General features: G+C 31.8%; 1 protein-coding gene across 1 annotated transcript in view; it reads left to right on the top strand.

The window, feature by feature from the left end:
- Positions 1-11,813: 11,813 nt before the first annotated feature.
- Positions 11,814-22,039, top strand: part of LOC130452391 (alanine--glyoxylate aminotransferase 2-like) — a 28,016-nt gene continuing 17,790 nt past the window's right edge. The window contains exons 1-3 of the mRNA XM_056791642.1: positions 11,814-12,227; positions 16,689-16,807; positions 20,467-20,701. Of these exons, the coding sequence (XP_056647620.1) occupies positions 12,178-12,227; positions 16,689-16,807; positions 20,467-20,701 (404 nt within the window). The 5' untranslated portion in view covers positions 11,814-12,177. The remainder of the gene's footprint in view (positions 12,228-16,688; positions 16,808-20,466; positions 20,702-22,039) is intronic.

The raw sequence follows: 22,039 nt of genomic DNA, 5'->3' as shown, positions 1-22,039 counted from the left end.
CCACTTATTTTTCCCCGACTCATTTATGAATTAAAACGTTTTTTTTAACATTGCGTCGCACCTGCATTGAAGGTATTGACCAGGCGGAATACTTTTGCTTCAGCAAGTGTGAATAACGAAACAAATTGACAATTTTTATGTGGAATGAGCAATTAAGCTGAGTATAATTGCATACTTATCATCTGATAATTTGAACTGATTTATTTCCTGAACAATATTCAAAAAGGTTATTTTTATATGGTTTTATTTCGCTAGATTACATACAAAAGTGAACCACAATTGCAGGTACTCATTATTCCATATTTACGTAAGGTGATAAAAAGAAAAACGTGCATATATCTTGGATCAAGGTAACAAACTCACTCACAGGTTTACCGTTGTAATAAACGCAGACTCGGGTAGACTTCGAATTGGTTAAGTATCTGCCAAAGTCTCCAGATTAGATTACCAGTTTCGAAAACATAAAGAATACCTGCGTGGTAAACCATTTTCTTCGAATAATGAAGTCATGTGTGCGATAAATCAACGCATTCGATATACTAAAACAATTATGGAAAAATGTGTTAATCGCAATGAAGACTATAATGAATAGTAAAATATTTTGCCTATTTTTTTTATTATAAGTGGACCATGAGCGAAGCTAAGTGAGCAGCCTTCTTAACTCATGCATGAAAAAAAAAATTATATATAGCCATTAGTTGCATTGATTAATGCACGTTTCGATAACCAATTTATCGTCTTCAGAGATCGAAGGTAGTAATCAAACATTTTAATTATGTAATTAGATATAAGTATCAACTTGACTATCTCCAGCGAACCCAGATATTTTAACTTAGTTGGTCAACCTTCTTATACCTTCTGTTGTTTTAGAGCGGTAGGTAAGCGGCAATATCTCCCTTCGACTTGGGGTTGTAGGGGGTATTAGAGGGAGGTAATTACAATATATGGAAGGTGGAATTAGCCGTCGGTCATTGTTTTTAAGTTAGGTTGGGTTAGGCTAGGTTCTACTCAAAAACTACATTTATACAACATCTTCCCGTGCTCTTTTACCACTCCCCTTCGCCACATCCCTTTACCTAATTTTTACCCCATTTTACCATAAAAAAATAGTTATTCAATTTTCAATTTTTCCTTTTGTATTTTTCTATGATAAAATAATAATTACTTATGGTTACGTCAATTAAAAATTATAATTGCTCATAATTCCACTGAATTAATTTTATATATTTTTCACTATTTATCTGTATTTTATGTTTAAATATTTTCAAATAAAATTCATAATTTGTTAACACACGTAATTCCGTGTTCAGTACACTTTTATTTATTACCCCCCACAACTCCAAGTCGATAGGGGGTGGAAGATAATTTTTAGACAATTACCCAGTAATTTATCTAATAACGAAACGAAAATGATTTTATTGGTTGATGATGAAGTAAATTTTTGAATTAATTGCTTTAAGCTTCTCGAGACAACTGGATTATATAGAAGAATTGTTTAAGTGGAGATCTGAATTATAACATAAAAAAATTAAAATTATTGCTGCTGCTCCAGCTGTTCAGTATTCAATTCCGAAAACATTGATCTTCACGAAAATCTTCTTCATCTATGCGAAAATTAACATGGAAATTTAAGGCATTAGCTTTTCTTTATGACATTACGAAACAAGACAGACCTCACAATATAACGACAGAATAAATAAAAGTTAAGCATTGTTCATAACAACAAATGAGTTTGTTATTTATTAACGTTTTTATTTTACTAATAAAAACTTGGCAATTCTAAATTAGTCAATTCAGAAAAATGTATGTCAAATTTTCTTTATCTAAAAATTTAGTTGATAACGTCAACTTTGTACCCATCTGACTCAATGAATGTTACGAAATATTACGTATAATGTTAATTCTGCAACGTATTTCAAAAGATTATATCAGTTTTATAACATTAAATGTTTAGATAAATTAAATACAGAGCATAGTCGCCTTTTATAATTATTTTAATTGGCGTCTTTTCCTTATATAAGTTATAAGTACATTGGTAGATAAAATACAATACAACTATTACAAAATTATTATTTAACGAAATTTGTAATGTAAAAAAGTATGTGAATCCAATTCCCGTAGAGATTTATTCAGAGTCGAGCTGTGCCGGGGGTGCAAGCGGTGCATGGCACCCGGGCGGCACTAACGCGGGGCGGCAAAAGCAAAATGTCTCTAAAAAAATAACAGAAGCTCATCATGCAAAAAATATGTAGTCGTAAAGCGCAAAGTGCCTTTATTTGATAGCGGCATTTCTCCGAAATATTGTTATCTTATTATTACAACAATTCCAAAATAGTGCGTTGACTGTTCGGGCGAATCGGGCGGCGTAAAAAAGATAATAAATAGGTAATAATAAAGAATAAGCCGCTTGTCGCAAAAACGACAGAATATATTAATAGGTACTTTTCTATCCGACGAAAATGTTCATATACCGCCTGTTTAATTTCATTGTCGTTGTTAAATATTTTACTCCTTAACGTGAACTTCAGCTTTGCAAACAAAAAATAGTTGGACGGGACCAGAAGAGGTATATGGTGAGTATTCAATATCTGTGAGGTACATTCGTGTACAGTTGCCTTGTCAAGCGAAGCACTTTAGACTGGAGTATCATCATAAAGCAAACGCACATCTCGCTTGATTTGGCCCTGAGTTTTTCCATATTTTTTTTCGGTTGTATTTCATTTCTTACAATCAATCAAAAGAATACCCTCGCAATCACAAAATATTATAACTATCGCTTTTGGGGTGCTTCTCGTCCCTTTTGCTGATGGCAAAGCTCTAAAACCAACTTAGACCAATTTTTAATTGTTGAAAATGATTAACACAAGTCACCATAAACAGCCTCCATTCTGTTTTTGATTTGTGTTGGTTTTAATCTTTCTTTGGTCAAAAATTTGATAACAGCGCGAAACTCAATATGGGACATTCTTCAAAACAACTTAATTGAGTGGTTTTTAATGAAGTCGATCGAAGCAGTAGGTTGAAACATTGTGTAAAACTTGTTGAAACTTGACACTAACGCGTGCCATTTATTTACTATATGAGGTCAACTCATGGACCGCACTAAGACTCAAATTATAAATAAAAAAAATCTACACGTATTTTCACAGGTTGAAAAGTTTTTCTTTAGAAATAAACATATTTCAATTTTTGGGATTATTCACAAGCCGCTACTATCTCTTAGTACATTCTCCTGCCATTTATTCGATCATAAGTTTGCTTGAAATCTACGGAAATCCTCATATTCTTTTAATATATTCTCCACAAATTTTCTCCATCTTTTGGTATTTGTAACTTTTTCCATACATTTCTTATAATTTCAGTTATAGTAGCTTTCCTCTTGCTTCCAACATTTCTACACATGTTTGAAACACGATTAATGTCTACTACTGCCCGTGTTTAAACATACTCAAAATTTTTCCACTTTTATTTTTTTCACCTCTAAATTTTCGAACCTTATTGATTTTCCGAGAACAAGTTGTCAATAATTCGCAATGGTATCTATGTTTTCAATTTTTTAACAATACTTTACCCATATTATATGTCGCAATTGTAAATAAACAAAAACAGCTTTGAACTATTACCAAAGTCAATTGATAACATTAGTTCTGAAGACTTACAAAAATACTTTGTTTTCTTGAAAAATCACTTATGAAACAAGTATATTGATTACAATGTTTTGAAACCATCCACACTTTAATTAAAATTAAATTTACCATACAAATAATTTATAATTTTATTTTTAGTTTATTTGTTGTTAATATTAACAGCAATCTGTATTCAAAATCCCTTCAAACATATAAATAATAGAGGGCACACACACTATACCAGAGCCTGTTAAAGTGTAATGCTACGTTTAGACTCTTATCAAGGCTGGGCAAACGTCCATAAATTCCAAACCTTTTCTATGGAGTTTAGAGGCGAGGAGAATTCTATCCGTGTATAAAAAGTGTCTGTAATATTGCGAAACTTTAAGATGGCGCTACTACATCAAAATTCCGAAGTTTGTATGGAGAGTGAAGGCGCCATGTTCTATGTATCTCTTTCTTATACACATTTCCGTTTAAGATAGTCCACGAATTGCTTGCGTGCGCTATTGTGGAAAGTTATTAAACTATATTATTTTTTGCTTTCAGACGAACTCATTTACAAATCCTTGGATGCCATATAAGCGCTTACGAGTATGTTGCGCTGCATCAGAACAAACGGTGGTCGAAAGGTTGTCATCAATATACCTTTTTATTGCTTTCACTTTATGTTTGCTTGACTAGGTCGAGACCAAACGTTCGCTACTTTATTTTTATCTTTGTGGTTTACGTCATTCGGATTCTATTCGCACTTTGATATGTCTCGAAAAAGTTTGTGGTCGTACACAGCGCACAATGCTACAAATATACATCTGTTAAACAAGAGCTTTTGAGCGAATTTAGACAAGTCAAAATATAAATACGTCACAAGATTCATTTGATCTGTGTTTCAAAGCTGAGACCAGCCCGGATCAAAGACACACGCAAGCCATGCCAAACACCCCTATAACATACTGATTTGTGATATCCAGAGCGGAAACGATGCTGGTGGTCACAACTAAGTAAACATCGATTTATATGTAGGGTTGTTTTAAACATGTATAATTTAAAATAATGGTTATGTTTTGTTTTATACATTATAGCTATGTTTGATAGTTGATGAATATAAAATTTTTATAGTACTTAATGATTCACGTTATTAAAACGATTTAGCCTGCTTCTGTTGGTAAAGGGTGTCCGGTGGCAGAATTGCTCGTCGAAGATTTTGTTTACGTTACAATATTCGACGGTTACGTGACACCCTAAGTGAAGATTTGCTTCGATCATGGGTACGAAGGCTCCGAGCAACAAGTTCAGCAGAAAACAACTCACCACCGGGACTCAGCAGGGCATCGAGAACGAATGAAAAGATTGAACTCCGCGTCAGTCCGTTCGCAAGAGAGCGGCTACTTTGGGACTTCTAAAAGCTATAGTTGCCGAAATTTTGAAGAAGGATCTTAAATTTTATCCATTTAAAATTCAAATTGTGCAAGCGCTTAAGCCTAATGATCACAATATGCGTAAAAATTTCTGTGAGACAATATTGGAGCGATTTCTCACAGTGAACAATATCTATTGTAGTAATGAAGTGTAAACAACCAAAATTCAAAATTATCGTTATTGGTCTACTAAAAGACAAAACTTATTTTTTTGGAAATCATCAAGGGCAAGCAATTTCCGTAGACGGTTATAGGCGAAAAAGCCGTTTTGGTGACATTCTTTGGCCACCCAGGTCCCCCGAATCTTACCTCATTGACTTTTTTCTGTGAGGGTATCTCAAAACTGTACGAAACAAGCTCGGCGACAATATCTGAACTGATAGAAAATATAATTCGCGAGGTCAATGGCATCAATGGTAACAAGAAATACCGAAGCCAGGTTCCAAGAATTTGTCCGATGAAACGGTCAATATTTGGACGATGTAACTCTTAAAAAATAAAACCCGTATTTATTTACCTTGATTGATTGATTAAAACTAGAAATGCATATGTTCTGTAGTTTTTTTGGTTTATAGATTTCAAAACCTAATTTTGCTACCGAACACCCTGTATTAAACTGTTACTATTATGGTTACGATTATCGATGGCAACATGGATAATTATTAAATATCTTCTTCTTCTTCTTACGTTAGGACTAGGTCCTGTATTTTCATCAAGGGTTTGCCAGGAGTAGTAGGGATGCTGAGGACCAGCTTTCATACCACCTTATAGGTGGTCGTGTCGTCCAGGAGGTCGAGTTGTGTCTGGTTTCTTTTCCTTCCTAACCTAACCGTTCATTTGGCATTCTGTCAACATGGTCTCTCCATTCTCTTCTGCGGCTCCTTGCCCATCTTACTACATCTTGAATATCACACATGTCCCTTATTTCTTCATTTTTCTTCCGATCGAGTAACGTATGTCCTGTTTTTGATCTCAGAGTTCGCGTTTCTGTTGTTCTTAGGAGCCGTTTAGTGGTTGTGTTCTCCGCTCTAGTTTCTATTGCATATGTCATGACCGGCCTTACGCAAGTTTTATATATTCTAATTTTACATTTTGTGCTCATGTATTTATTTCGCCAAATTAAATCTCTAAGGTATCCTGATATTAATGCTGCCTTCGTTGTTTGTGCTATTACTTCTTTCTTTAGATTTCTATCGCTTGTTATGTTTGTCCCTTGATATTTGAAGGACATTACTTGTTCTACACTATGATCGTAGATCGCTAGTTTACATCTTCTCGGTTCTTTAGACATTGTCAGAGATTTTGTTTTCTTTGTGGATATTTGCATGTTGTACGTATTCGCTATTTGTTTGAATTTATATAGGAGCTTCTGTAGGTTATCTTCGTCTTCCGAGATGATTACTGCGTCATGAGCATAGCATATTCCCATTCGGTATCCTCTCCCGGCTTGCTTTACTTCGTTGATGATTTCGTCCATTTATATATATATATATAATATTGAACAGGATTGGGCTTAGGCTACCCCCTTGTCTGATACCAGTTGCCACAGGTATTTTATTGCCTAATTTGTTTGCCGTTCTCACAAAGGTATAATTATCGGTGTTAAGTTTTTCGATAACTCTTATTATATTGGGGTGAACATTCCTTTTTTTAGTAGCGTTATAACATCAGTTCAGCGTATCCTATCAAACGCTTGGGTGAGATCAATGAAGCAAATAAAGGCTGCCTTATTAAACTCTATGGCTTTTTCAGTTATTTGGCGCATTATAAAAATAGCGTCTATAGCAGATCTGTTGTTTCTGAAACCTTGCTGTTCTTCACATATCCCGGTAGACATTACTTCTTCTGCTAAGATTTTAGTGAATAGTTTCAGAACCGTACTCATCAGGCTAATGTCTCGATAATTTTGGAGATCGGTTTTTTCTCCCTTTTTGAAAATCGGTATCAGAATACTTTCTTTCCATTCAGATGGTACATTTTTGACCTCTAGGATTTTTTTGAATAGGGATTGTAGTTCATCATACAGTTTGTCGCCTCCATATTTGATCATTTCGTTTGTTATTTCGTCGATGCCTGGGGCTTTTCTGTTCTTTATTTTGGCTATCATTTGTTGTATTTTATACAGGGAGAAAATCCTATTTTGTATTCCATTGATGTTTTCATCTTCGTAGGGTAATTCCTGTGCTGATACGTTAGCTTGTGTTGAACTATAAAGTTTTTCAAAATGTCTTTCCCATTCGTCTGCCGTGATTTTTGTATTTTGTATGTATTCGTTTATTGGTTTTCTCCTATCCCTCAGAAGATTCCACATTTTGTTCTGTCCCCCATATAAGTCATGTTCCATATCATTCGAAAACTTCTCCCAGTGATCTCTTTTAATTTTTCGAATATTTTCGTTGACTCTATTTCTTACAGCTTTATAGTCATTATACGTTGTTGCATTGGATCTGTATTGCAGGTACGATTTTCTTTTCTCTTTGGCTAGGATCTTGACTTCTTGTCTAAACCACGGTTTTGTATTTGTTCTTCCCCCTTTTTTATAGTCCTTCTTCCACAGGCTTCTTCTGCTGCTTGTAGTATATTAGTTCTTAGTTTTGTCTGTTTCGATGTCATCTATCTCTTGGATATTATTAGCAGCAATTTTCTCTCTGAGCCTTTGTTGAAAAAGGTATTTTGTCGACTCGTCTGATAGGGATTCTATATTCAATTTGCTTACTTCTTCGATAGGTTTGTTACAAGAACGTTGAATGGTTGTTCGCATTTCGCATTACAAGCTGGTGGTTTGTTCCTGCATTTGCAAAAGCTAGAGATCTAGTGTCCTGTATTCTTGTCGGATGGATATTTTTTTTTGTAATTACGTTGATTTATGTCCTCGTGTATTTTCGAATGTATATTTATGTTGTGGTTTATGTAGGTAGAAGGTGTTATTAATTCTTAGTTCATTGTGTATGCATAGCTGTATCATTTTTTCACAACTCTCATTGATTGTTTCTTCGTTAAATCGATTTTTGATACCGGGAATAAGTTCATCGCCAATTCTTGCCTTGCTTTTGCTGCTGTCGGGTGCGTAGATACTTATTATATCGTTGGTCTTGATTTTTGTAGGTTGATCGTCGCCTGAAGTATTCTGTCGTTAACGTATATTATATTGCTGATTTGGTTCTCGTAGCTTTCGTGTAGCAGTAAGCCAACTCCTGATGTTGCTCTTTCATTTTTATTCTTGCCGCTGTATATTAGAATGTAATTTCCATATTTGCTGTTGCCTTTGCCCTTCTTTTTAGTCTCCGAAAGGGCGCATATATCTAATTTGTGTCTTTTAATTTCGAGTAAAATTTCTTGGTCTTTATTATTAAATGATATTAAATATAATTTTGATAATAAATGGCAAGTTGTTCGAACGATTTTAAAGGACCCATTACACTAGCACCTTTTTACTAATCATCTAAATGGATCTGAATGATTCATATTGTTGTTATAAGTACCCAAGTTCTAGATATTCAATAGAGTTTTTATTTAATATTTAAGAGTATTAGAAGGGTTAGTAAAAGAAATTATCCTAGAAAACTTTATTGAATCTCTAGTGAATGTTCAGGGATATCTAAAGAAACAGGGGTACCAAAAATGTTGAAAATACATGTAGAGTTACGAGGGATTTATTCTCCTCACTTGTTTCATTGTACTTTTTCTTCTCTTAGTGTGATACCTTCAAAAAATCGGCCGTTTTTCCCCAGCTTTATTAAAAATAATTACAATTTTTTCCATTTCGCTTCGTTGTTTATTTGTGAGTAAATCTGGAATATCGCGACAATTTTGTTTTGAATTTTGGGGCAATTAAACATCTCAAATCCTTAGCCACAATAATTAATACATATTTTTGACATTTAAAATATATCATCATCAATTTATAATCAACTTTAATTTTAGGCGAATTTAATCTATTTAAATGGCGCATTCGAAGAAAAGATTATTTAAAAAATTCCTATTTATACGGTGTTATCATTTATTTAATCAGAATTATCTGATTACAGTTAGCATAAGGGCAGTAAAATTGGAATATATCACATTATATGATAATTTCACTAAGTTCTTTTTTGCAATTGTTCATTGTTATTATCTTAATATTTATTTAACACAAAACTTCATTACACCACAATTATCACAATGATTACAAAACTACTAACAATTTAGTGACCTTCACTTCACTTTATAACCCATTCATATCGTTTTCTATTGCTCAGCACGTTTCTTCAATATTCATCTACTCCACTATGAGCTCCTGCCTTATATATACGAAGATTCAGAACAAGGTAGAACCTTACAAAGGGTCTGGTTATAACTAATTTCATCCTCCAAAATATATAGAATAATAGTTCAAAGGTTGCCCCATAGATGAAGCCACCCACAATTTCTTTTATAGTTTTCATTACATTAAGTTATGACAGTCGCCGTCAGATGGCGTGCAGCGGTATTTCCGTTACAATGTTTTACTTACATCTGCATATTCCTATTCTGCTCGTCTCTTTCCACTAAAGCCCCTGTTTCTCTATATCAATTAAGACTTCTTGTTGCGACATTTCTATCATATACGTGCATCTTGACGCCATAGACTTCCTTTGTAATTCTGTTTTCGTTTTAGTCCTTTCACTACATATCTCCTTATCAGCCTAACTGCATTTCTTCAATTATCGTGTTTCTTACGATTCCATTTATTTTTCTTGAGAATCTCATTTCAGTTTTACTTTTCTTTTGTTGTTGTCTAGGATTCGATACTCTATATTATTGTCTTGCCCCTAACTTTTTTCAAACTTATGTTGTGTTTCATTTATTTTTCTATGTGTCTAGATAATGGTATCTTATCACCAGTTCTAATTCTTGCTGTTTGATTATTATCGTGTCCGATGTTAATTTCCACAATAATTTCCCTCAATTCGTTTTGGTGAATATGTCCTAGTAATTTGGAGTTATTTATTACAAAGTTTCCTTTTCTTTTTTATGCGAAATCTATTGTCATGGAAAATAGCAAAAGGATTAACACTTCTTTTATGTTGATTCTATATGACATGCTATAGCAATCATGGAATTCTCCAGCAATTTTTATTTGCCTAAGTATACAAGAAAATCTTCCAATGTTGACTATACTACTACGAATCCCTTTTTGCTGATTCGCATTACTCGAACCAAGCCTACTTTCACTTAAATCGGCATATCAACAAACAAAATTGTAATAAACTAAAACATAAAAATCTTCACATTCTTTAAATTTGATAGTTTGGGAGATAATACGTATGTATCATAATGGGCTCGAACTTTTTTGAAAATGTACACGGCAATTCAGTAACTCAATAGAATATGTGAAAATGTTACATCATTAGGTTCATTCCAACCCATCAAAAAACCCTCCTTGGTACGGGGACGATTCTGCGCATTAGAGATTACGTGTTCCATCCGGGCAATTAGCGTTATAGGTTATAAGAACGATTCTGTTTTCTGTTTCAAACGACTTAGGTATCGTTCGTGAATCGATTCCCTGTCGGTCTTTTCGATAGTTGGTTGATAGCAAGTAATGTTACAAGAACCGTGCATAGCCGGAGACTGCACAGAAAATATCATTTAAACGCTTCCGATAACCTTTCCAAGAACGGTACCGACTAGGAGGTTGGATCAAATCTATTTTAAGCATAGATGTAGCAAGAGGGCGCAACTTGTCATACAGCCAACGAGACTTTACACATGGTCAAAGAACGTTCCAAAACTAATTGGCATTCCCTCTGCACTGACCTATTTCAAGCTAATTTCATTTAATGGGTTTTATTAAAAGTCGAGTTTACAAGAAGGAACCTAAACAATACTCCAATCAAAGGTATAGTTCTTCCAATATCAATTACAGAAGACAGTTACGCGCGACACTTATCAAATTAAGAAATGAAAAATAATGTTTACTCCCCGTATAAAATTCGACAAACATATAACAAACCGTCAGTCCACGCGGACTTATCATCTCCACTGTTAACCAATGAAAATCAATTTTTTCGAAATATTCTTGCCAGCCAGCTTGTGATAAGCAATGGCGTTCATAAATTTCTTTAAATAAATAGAAATATGGCGTTCTTTAGATCATGGGCGAATGACAATGACAATGAAATTGCACAGTGCAGTGAAAATAAAACAGGTATGAATTTAATTGTAAATATTTAGATATACAAACACAGAAGTTATTTCAAATATACTTGAATGCTTAAAAAAAATATTTTGCAATCTAATAATGCAATCATAATAAGAATCATTTATCGAGTAGTCACAACAGGGGTTACTGTGCATCAAAAAGGGCTCAATTCAAGTCTGGTATCCTGTTTAAACCAAATTCCTTTACAGGCAGGTACATTTTACTCATCTATTTACGTTTTATAATTTAATATTTAGTTGTGAGCAAGTGAGCAAGGTATGATAATGTTTTTTCTAAGTTCCAAGTAGGACTACAATTAAATGCATCTATCTAAATAACGGCGTATAATCCCGTCCAATTTATAATAATTCAAAAGTATTCATAAAAATAATAAATTTATTAAATGAGGTATCTACGCCTCATCTACTAATATGTTAGATAGATCAAACAAAATTCTCGGCAACGGTTTTTATAATCAACAATTGATATTTGAAGAACTATAACCTATCCAACGCTGTGTTATTGAAAACAGGTTTCGCTAATGTCGGCGGCGTGTGGGCGGCAGCTTGGAAAGTATTGTTTTTAAGAAATAATTTATGTTCTTTATTTCAAATAAACATTTGTTTGAACACAATGTTTCTTTTTTTCATTTCAAATGTGCAAAAATGTAACTTTTCATTTCAATTCATTATTTTATTATATTTGCCCAAATCTTCATGATTTATTTAAGTGTATATAAATGAAAATCATTGTAATAAAAATATTTTAATGTGTAATTATACTGATAACGTTAAAACAATTGAACCTTTATCCGGTCTGAGATTGGGAAGCGCGCGCATACAGTATCCTCCAATATAAATTGGTAAATACAAATCGTTAACGTGCGGTTGTAGCTGTCCTCAAGTAGCAAATAGCCGAACGGGTTAAGACGTTCATATTTTCAAAATCATCACCAAAAATAAATTTCGAAATGTCACTATCAAAACAAGAATGCATTTCTCTTAGAGAAAAACTTATTGGGTAAGTTATATTTTTTACGAACGTTAAAAAAATAAATTTCTTGATATGGAATGGTTTATTTTATTTATATTATAAAAATTGTGAATTGAATTTTGAAAATAATATTGTATTTTTAATTTATAAAACATATGTCAAAGTGCTTCTTTGCTTTTTTTCATTCTATTTATGCTTTTCGTAGTGTCAGAATATCTCCAAATTTTATAATTAAACTTTCACATTGATATTCTTTTTAATCTAGGATAGATTGATGCATAGGTGGGTTTGAATCAATTGCCAAAAAGTTTTTCAATTGATATTTAAAAGTAGAACATGGTAAGGCATTATACTGTCTATACAGTCTTTTTGAAAAAATGTTTCACCATATCAAATATGTACAGTTTTTAATATTACAAAGTTTTGATTTTATTATAATTAGTATTTGAAAAAAAAAATTTTTTTAATTCAAATTAAGATATAGAACTCTGTCAGTAGACAGTCATCCCAGTTTCTTTCTGACAATTAAATTACAAAATTGTATAAATTGGAGTAGAGTAACAAGGGAAAACAATACAGCAGATAAATGAAGTAGTAAAGGATCGGAACGAATGAAAAAAAAGGAGAATAATAACTAAAATCCCAATACTCTAATGCACGAAAGAGCATAAAGAGTTTTATAGAAAAAGCAGAATATAAATTGTTGATGTTTATTATTTGTAAGATTTGCAAGGAAAAATAATCTTGAAAAAATTTTTGTTATAGTAATTGTAGGGTATCAAGCAACTGTATTAAACAAATTCTATAACAACAATCTCTTTTCTCGTTCCTTATATTTCTCATATATGCCTTATCTATCAAGAATTTCTCATTTTGTTTTCAAATTATTTCCTTGCAGTCAGTTACATTTTACACAAAAAGAGCAATAAGTTAATTACAAGTTGTCTTAAATATTAGGGAATTATCGCAATAATGGCGATTTTATTGAAATTGGCTTTATTTGCTTTTACTTTTAAAAAATCGACTTTAAAAATAGTTATTGGAAGATTGTCGCATTTGACACATAGCTGGTATTTCTAACATAAAATTTTGTCTTTTCATAAAGTGGTGGTAGTTATGGGGATTAGCTATAAGATTATTAAATGCGATTTACTTTAAAAACACAATATCATTCTCATAGCGATAACGATTTTTTTGGGGTTTGTAAATCATATACAAATAAAAAACTAAATTATATAGCAAGCACCGGCAATTTGATTATGTATTAAAACCAATATTCTTTTGTCTTCATCGACTCATATAGACAATCAGCCATCAGGTATGGAGAAAGAAAAACCATAAACCGATTTTAATAAGTTAGTGCCTTCTTTTATTAAAAGACGGCGCTAAGGTTATTAATGGTGCCATGTGCGCGAGCGAGGCTGTCAAATATATAACAAATAAAATCGCCGTGCCGATAATTCCCTATTATCAAACTTTATTATTTTGCCAAGACTGATCAAATTAAAGTACGCTATTAATTCATTGTTTCAAAATTAATAATCTAGTTAAGTTGTGAGTACGTATTTCAGACACACTTTTCAGTGCGTAAAACTTCACGTACTAATTTAAGGAGTAGTTCGTAAAGAAAGTTATTATTAATGTCTCCGTAACGCTGTGGGTAGAGTACGAAGCTCTCATACGGGAGGTCTCAGGTTCAAGTCGCGCTCATTCCACTTCTTATTATTCTACTTATGTAGTAGGTGGCATTCACATATTCAGTATCTGCCCAAAGTGCACCTTTAATTTTAGTATTCTTGATAATTGAATCCGTTTTGTTTAGCTAATTTGTTCTAATCTTGATTTAAATGTTCAAAATATTGATAAAAATATAATATTTTTTATGAGGAATCAATAAATGCATTATAGTTTCTTCTAACAAAGTATGTATTTGATGTATTTTGATAAAATTTCCGCTAGTAGAAAAATATTGTATACAATTCGTGTTTAAAGGGCTTTTTTCGCCTACAGCTCATGCAACAATATTAACATTCGACGAAAAAAGGTTACTTGTTACATATAAGAATATACTTATGTTGATCCTCTGATAATTTAAATAAAAACAGGTATATAATAATTTGCATAAATAATCTTAAAATTCATAATTAACAATAACTTAACACCTCATCAAGTTTATATATTACTTGTACGTATACATACAATTAAGCAAACTCAAAATATGCCATATCAAATATTTGTAAAATTTGCTAATAAACACTTTTTAAACAAGCAAAACGAAAAAATATTTGTTAAAGTTTAAGTTATTGTCATTCAATAAAAGTCAGTAGGTTGTTTTGACTATGTCATAGATTAAAAATAAGTAATAATAAAACTTAGTATTAGTCAAAAACATTTGAAATAATTATATTTGCTATTTTTTATTTTCAACTGATAAAAATAAGTATTTTTTCAAAGAGCTTGAGAATGCATTATTTTAAACTAATTTTAGGAATAAAAAAATAGAATTAATATCATATTATTAAAATAAAAGGCTAATAAATCGATTATCTATTTAGAAAAATTAAAATGAATAAACAAATAAATTCTATATGGCTGTCCATATCCACCTTTTGTGAATTGACTTATCACAAACAGTTTTCAATTTAAACAATGTTTCAATTTAATTTGGGCAAAAGGAAACCCTATAATATTGAGGATTTTTTGTCTCAGCATTATTCAGTCAACATTTTTCATATTTTTATTGAATTCTAATGAAAAACAATTGCACAAATAAGTCACTGCAGCTACTTTCCAAAACAAAACTTCTCTTGAAGTTCAACAATAAAAATATTTACAGGCTATTACTTTCAAAATACAGTGGTAAATTACCTCACACATCAAATATTTAGAATTGAATTCTGCAACAAGCATTTTAGTTACAGTATTAATCATCATTAATAATCAAGGAAAAAACTCTCGCGTTGTCCTAGGGTCGTTAAGTAATTCTGAAAAACAGAGAAATCAATCTTAGTTACTGATCAACCTAAAATAGGTTATTTCTCGTGTGCTAACAGCTTTTTGAAATCATCGAAAGTCGACTCGACTGACTTTGAAATGTTATAAACCAGACACCGTTTATTTTGGCCCTTTGCGCGATCAAAAATGTAAACTTTGTCCTGACAACGCTAATTGTACAAATATTGGACACATATACCAGCTTAGACTCCCTAGATTTAATGAGATTTGCCTGGACCACCCCTTCTCTTACGTGAATTTGACGCTAAAAATATTTTGAACTAAATGTTTGTTTATTATCCTAAAAATAATAAACGTTCAGGTATATTATAGTTCGTTTATTTAAATTAAATGAAATTCAAAGTAAAAACAGATAAAAACAAAACTTTTTTGAAATTTCTACTCGATCCATGAAGACTCATGGATCACATGGACACATCATCTGGGATTTCTGGTAGTGCTGGAAGACATTCACGGAAAATGTCTACGTTTTTTTCGTCTATCCATTCAAAACTTTCATTCAGAACGCAAAGCAGCTCTTTAGCACGACACATTGGTTGAATCCTGACTACAGTTTCTTGTCGAACCGCATGAAGAACTGATCTGTGCTTCTGCAGTTTCACACACGAAGCGAAATAAATACCGCATGTCTTACAACATCTATTATCAATAGTTTTATAATTTTCTATATTACTCTCAAACTGAATTATTTTAATAGCCATTAGATTTATTTCAGCTGAATAAATTTTTTAAATAATTTTTCTTTAATATATGTGATATTTTCTATTTTTTGAAGTTTTTCGATTATCCCCCATCGGTTGAAATGAGATTTGATGAGATTCCATTGAACCCCTTCTGAGTTCACGTAATTAATGAATGTCCCTTAAGCTATATAGCAAATGTCTTAACACAATTTATTCACTTTTTATGAATTGAAAATTCTATGTAATGAGATTTCATTTGACCCCTATGTTAACTAAACTCTAACCTACCAAAAGCGGGATATTGACGGAGAGTAATTCCTCCATACTTTTGCTGGAATTGGTACAAATAAGTCTATTTGCACTTATGTTGTGCAACAAACTTCACTTCTCATGAAAAGTGCTTATCACGTTTTCCATTTTTTTTTCTTTTTATACATATAAGTCCTCTTTGACTTACTTAAGTCCATTGTCTAAAAAGCTAATAAAAACTTGCATTCATTCAACTATAAAATCTGATATGAATGATTTTTCCATAATGGGTTTTTTTATTATTTATAATGTGTTAGTTAGTTTATTTATAATAAACGTTTAACCAACTAACATTGGCAGAACCACGACACGACAAATGGAAGCCATTCCAAAAGGAACCTTTTAGATTTATCATCGTGATAATTGTATAACTACCTAAGGGCACTACTTTGAAAAATATAAATTTAGTTGTTATCAATAAAACAAATGATAAAATACCAATATCTTCAAAACCGCTAATTTTGGTATTAATCTGTTTTAGAGAATCATGTCAACTCTTTTTCCGTCAAAATCCTCTAAAGATCGTTAGGGCGAAAGGGCAGTATATGTACGACGAAAAGGTTGATGCGTATTTGGATTGTATCAACAATGTTGCTCATGGTACGTATACACGTTTGTGTGAAAAAGACTATTATTATTAATTTACACATTCCTGAGAAATTCCAGTACGAATTTATTAACTTACATTACTTTTTGTTCACATAATCAATTTTGTTACGTGCGTAAACATAAATGTACTATGATGATACAGTTGATTTTATATTTGGAATAAATTATTCTCCAAGTGTCTTCTATTAGAGGGTGGAAATTATTAATGCAATGTTGACTTTACTCAAGACTGCTTGACATAAAACAAGACGACCTTGATCAGCTTTTGATTCATTGATGCATTTCCAACTTTATCAGCTCATTGCAACCACTCATAATTTGGTTTTACTGTTGGTTTAAAGATTATGCTAATGACAATTAGTTCAATTGAATAATTGGAGCACTTTTGTGATTTTTTTTTCATGTTTTGTGGTAAATTTAACTTCCTTGTTGGTTCGGTATTTTTAATACTAGCATGTATTAACTCTACTTTCAGTTTTGGAGGACTGGGAGCCACGCAGCAGTGAATAGTGGTTTATTGTCTTGCTCCTTGTCAAGCAGCCTATACTGTAGGTGAAAATAAACAATAGCGGCCGTACTACTCCCCTACTACGACTTTTTCATTTGTTTTCACCTTGAACTGGTAAATGTGGTAATCCAGTTAATTATTTTCGTTGCTTGAAAAAAATTCCAAAAAACATCAAATTTAAGTTATAAGTTGACATTTCAACGCTTTTCTAATCTCTCAATTTTCTCTTTGATATTCATCGTTTCAGTAGTAGTTCTTTATTTGATTGATATTTTTTTCTTTGGGGCATTTGTTTTCAGTTCCAAAATTCGCTAGTTGTCAAATCTGGACACAAGTCGACGTTAAATCCATTCAAATCGACCGAATTATTCGAAAAAATAACAGGTCAACGGAATGAAACCGAGGCCACAACCAATACCAATATTATTCTAGTCTCGGTCTTGTTTTTCAAGATTTTCCTGACTCAAGTTTGATCACAGTTTCACGTTGAATAACGTCAATTGAAAATTATGGGTCCTAGAAATTGAATTATCTTTTTATTTATTTTATGGGTTCAAATTGTTTTCTCATTATCCATAACCAATTAAATGTATTCAATCAATTATCAAACTTTGGAATTTTTGTTGAAGTTTATAGATGATAAAAATAAATATATCAATATTTACATAAAAATTTTCACATATTATTCAATTATTACACATACGTTAAAAGATATTAAAAAATGTTCTTAATCTTATAAATGGTAAGTGGAAAATATTTGTAAATTGATTTGGAATATTTTTAGATTTTTACAGTGTCTGTGACGCAATTAAATACCGTTTATATCAGCATTAACCAAATTGTGGAAATTTTCATGTCCTTAATTTTAGACGATTAATAAATAAATTTTATATTCATAAACCTTATCTAACAGGAAAATTATGAATTAGCAAAAAATTTTCCGTATGATAAGATGATCGGGTTAAAAGTCACTAGTTTATTGTTTGAGAAATCCATCCACAAAGCAGAATAAAAATAAAAATTTATTACATCTTATTATATTAATCCAACAAACAGAAATTTTATCAACCAAATATCCCACAATATACAAGGTGGGAAAATTAATGTATTGAAAACAACATTCCGTAATATAATTGTAGGAATTTATATCTTTCCAACTTCTTCAGATTTCTAGTTTTGTTTCTTTTTCACTTAGTTGTCGTTTTTCGTTTTCTCCCATCTCTATTCTTTTAACTTTAACTGAGTACCCAAGTAGTTTTTTGTGTCGGTCGACAACATCGCGACAAACCCAAGTTAGTTAAGAAGTTGCTTAGAGGACGTAAGCACTGACTGCTTAAGATATTCTATGAATCCGAAAGACGACAATGATACTAACATTAGATGGGGCTTCTTCATGCATAAACCAATGTTCCAATCTGAAAAGTAATGTCAAATCGTCATATAAATCCGGAACAGTGTTTTGGAGAAACTAGCTAATTTTACAACCTAGGGTTAAACTGGAGATTAAACTAAAGTTTAAACTATGGTTTGAACTATAGTTTAAACCAAGAATAAACCAAGAACTCTATTTTACAAGTCACAGTTAACCAGACATTTGTCTGTCAATAGTTAGTTGTTTTGTTAAATTGTTTAAGACAGTTGTACAAACGAAAGAGAACAAAGAACAAAAAGATCTTGCAATTTCTCTGAAACTGAAGTGGTGCATTTAACTAACCTCGTAAAGAAATACAAAGGATCAGTCTGATCCAAAAAGAACAACAAATTTAAAAAATAAATGGGATAATTTGAATATTTGCTCTAAGACGAATCACCTGTTTGTTTTCTTGGGACGTCGACAATATTGATAATTTCTTCATCATCGTCGTCGATTTCATCAAATATAAGTGCAAATTCTCAATCATCTTACCAAACCTATTCATAATATGGTAATAATGTGAATAATTTGAAAAAGTTCTCATGTTAAACTGAAGTTTAAGCTACACTTTGACCGCCATTTATAAAACGTTAAAAAAATGGTATCTTTGGTTTGAGGTTTCAACTTAATTTGTAAAATTGGGCATAAATAAGGCCAACTATCATTACACCAACACTTGCAATTACACTATCTGATACGCGTTTCGATAACAACAAGTTATCGTCTTCAGAGACTGAAGGTAAACTGTTCATATTAACACTACACCGCTTTATTGTTTCTCGAGCACGTCAATATTAGAAAATAGAGCATTATATATACGTGTGGTTTGTTGAAGTTTGAAGTTGGAAGAAACATGTTCAAAGAGTATAAATAGTTACAAGGTAATCGAGATCTAATTGACTAATAGAGTAGTGTGAAGAGATTTAATTAGTCGCGAGGATGATGTGAATGATTTCCTCAGCATTAGATTCCATTTACAGGTAGCATTGTAATCTCAGCAATGTTTGATGCTTTCTAGGAACCGTATTCATTTTGAATTCGGTTTATCTCTGAGTATGGATAACTAATTTTCTAGTTTTTATATGCCTTCTTCGGAGAGCTGGTGGTGAGGAATCAGTACATCAATTTTTAAGTGATTTTTGTCCAGAGCGCTTTCACAATCTGTGGAAATCAGTAAATTCGTTTTATCTAAGTTAAGGCACAATCTAATTCTTCTTTTGTCACCGTGAGTTTCGCAGAGGATATTAAAATGTAATGTAAATTACATAAAAAATTTTCAGATGTACAATTCAAAAGGTAATTTCTTTATTCATTGTAGTTTTCTTGAGTATACTTCATATTTTATTTTATTTGTGTCTTTATTTGGTTATTAGTATCTTAGTTTATCAGAAACTTTTGTCTTCAAATTGCAAACAATTTTTTGAGAATAAATCATTTCTCTCTCTTGTAGTTTGAATGCTTTATTCATACAATTGTTAGTAATTGATTCATTCACAAATTTGTTTTCTGCTTAAATACTTCTGGAAACAATGTCTGAAAAGTAACAGGAGTCATTTATTAGAGGTTTTTTGTGGTCACATAATTTGTCACACACTTAATACATTTGTGATTTCTCTACTACTCCATTATTTACAGCTATGTAATTTAAATAATTTAATGTAAATTTTCCTTATAATTTCCATTGTAAGTTTCGGGGTAGATACATATTTATAATATTGTTTTTTACAGTTGGACACTGCCACCCGGCGGTAGTTAAGGCAGGAAGTGAACAAATGGGACTTTTAAGTACAAACAACCGTTTTCTACATGAAGAAATACTTATTTGTGCTCAAAAAATTCTCAGTACTATGCCCGAGGAACTCTCAGTATGTTACTTCGTCAATTCAGGTTCGGAAGCAAACGATTTGGCTCTAAGATTGGCTCAAATTCATACCGGAAATAAGGATATAGTCACACTGGAACAGTAAGTTGTTGAAAAATAATATATTTACTAATTTTCAGAAGGTTTTAGTCCACCAGATCAACTCTAAATGGAGGCGACAAAAATTTTTTTGCTTTTTTTGGTAACATTTAGAAGCTTTTTTCGTTTTAATGATGAGGAAAATGACTTTTATGAATTTATTTTCGATCATACCTTATCTGTACCAATATAAAAAATATTTTTTAAAAAACCTCAATTGGTAAACCTCAACAAAAGTTCAATCAGTCATTTTAATCATTTTTCTTCTTAATGCATTGTTTTTTTAAAATAATTGTCGAGAAAATATCTTTTCGAGTTCGCATCTAAATTTGATAGCTTCTAATCAAAATTTAAGTGAATCAATGTTTCTATAGAATGCATAAACTAATACAATAACTAATAAAACTAATTAAAATATATATTTAACATGATACAGCACTCCGAAACGCTGTTCTCAACATTCGAAACCGAACTAATATTTAATTTAATGCAAATAATGGAGCGGCTTCTAAACTAGTAAAATTCATTACATGAGTTGCTTTCCACTAAAGGCCGCTTGACTTGATGCAATACAACGTCTAATACAATGCAAGACGCAATATTTCTTGATCAAAAACATGCGCAGATGAAATTCATCTGATTATTTCATGACATAATTCATCTGATTGTTTCATGACATTATCGGTTTTGTGTCATTTTTATTTCATGCAAGTTGAAATCTAGTTACTTTGGCTTAACAGATCAGCTTTCGTAAAACTTAGCTTTGTTATTTTCATTGTTAAACTAGGTAGAAAATATTAGATAAAATTTTAAGTTAGGAATTTGTTTACTTTTACTGTTTACACAGTCTTGCATGCAATTTCTTAAACGTTGTATTGCATTATGTGATGCGGCTTTAAGCGTAGCAGCATCTGAAATACTCTTTTGGTACTAAGATCTTTATATTCGCGGCGAGAACGTCACTAATAACTAACGTTCACGACAGACCCATGTCTAGAGGTGGATGGGTGAGCTTTGAAAGAATTAGCGGAATTTTCATAAATCAAAGCAACAAAGATTGCAATCATCTCATTATTAAATGGGGTAAGGAACAGTAAAGTACTTTTGGACTTCCCTTAAAATATAATAATTGATAATATTTTTTAAACATATTAATAATTAAACTTGAGTAGTGAGATATTAATATTTGAAAAATGAAGCTTTGACGCTTTGTATCTTTTAACACGTTGAGACCCGGTGAGGTTCATTGGCCTGCAACTAAATTCTTCCTACAGCCCAGAGCGATCCTATGAATCGCATGACGTATTTTATTCCAAACCTACTCTACGGTCCATGGGACCG

The sequence above is a fragment of the Diorhabda sublineata genome, chromosome 1, assembly GCF_026230105.1.
Source record: "Diorhabda sublineata isolate icDioSubl1.1 chromosome 1, icDioSubl1.1, whole genome shotgun sequence".
Lineage (NCBI taxonomy): Eukaryota > Metazoa > Arthropoda > Insecta > Coleoptera > Chrysomelidae > Diorhabda > Diorhabda sublineata.
Note: the sequence above shows the minus strand (reverse complement) of the source record. Positions and strands in the feature narration are given on the sequence as shown.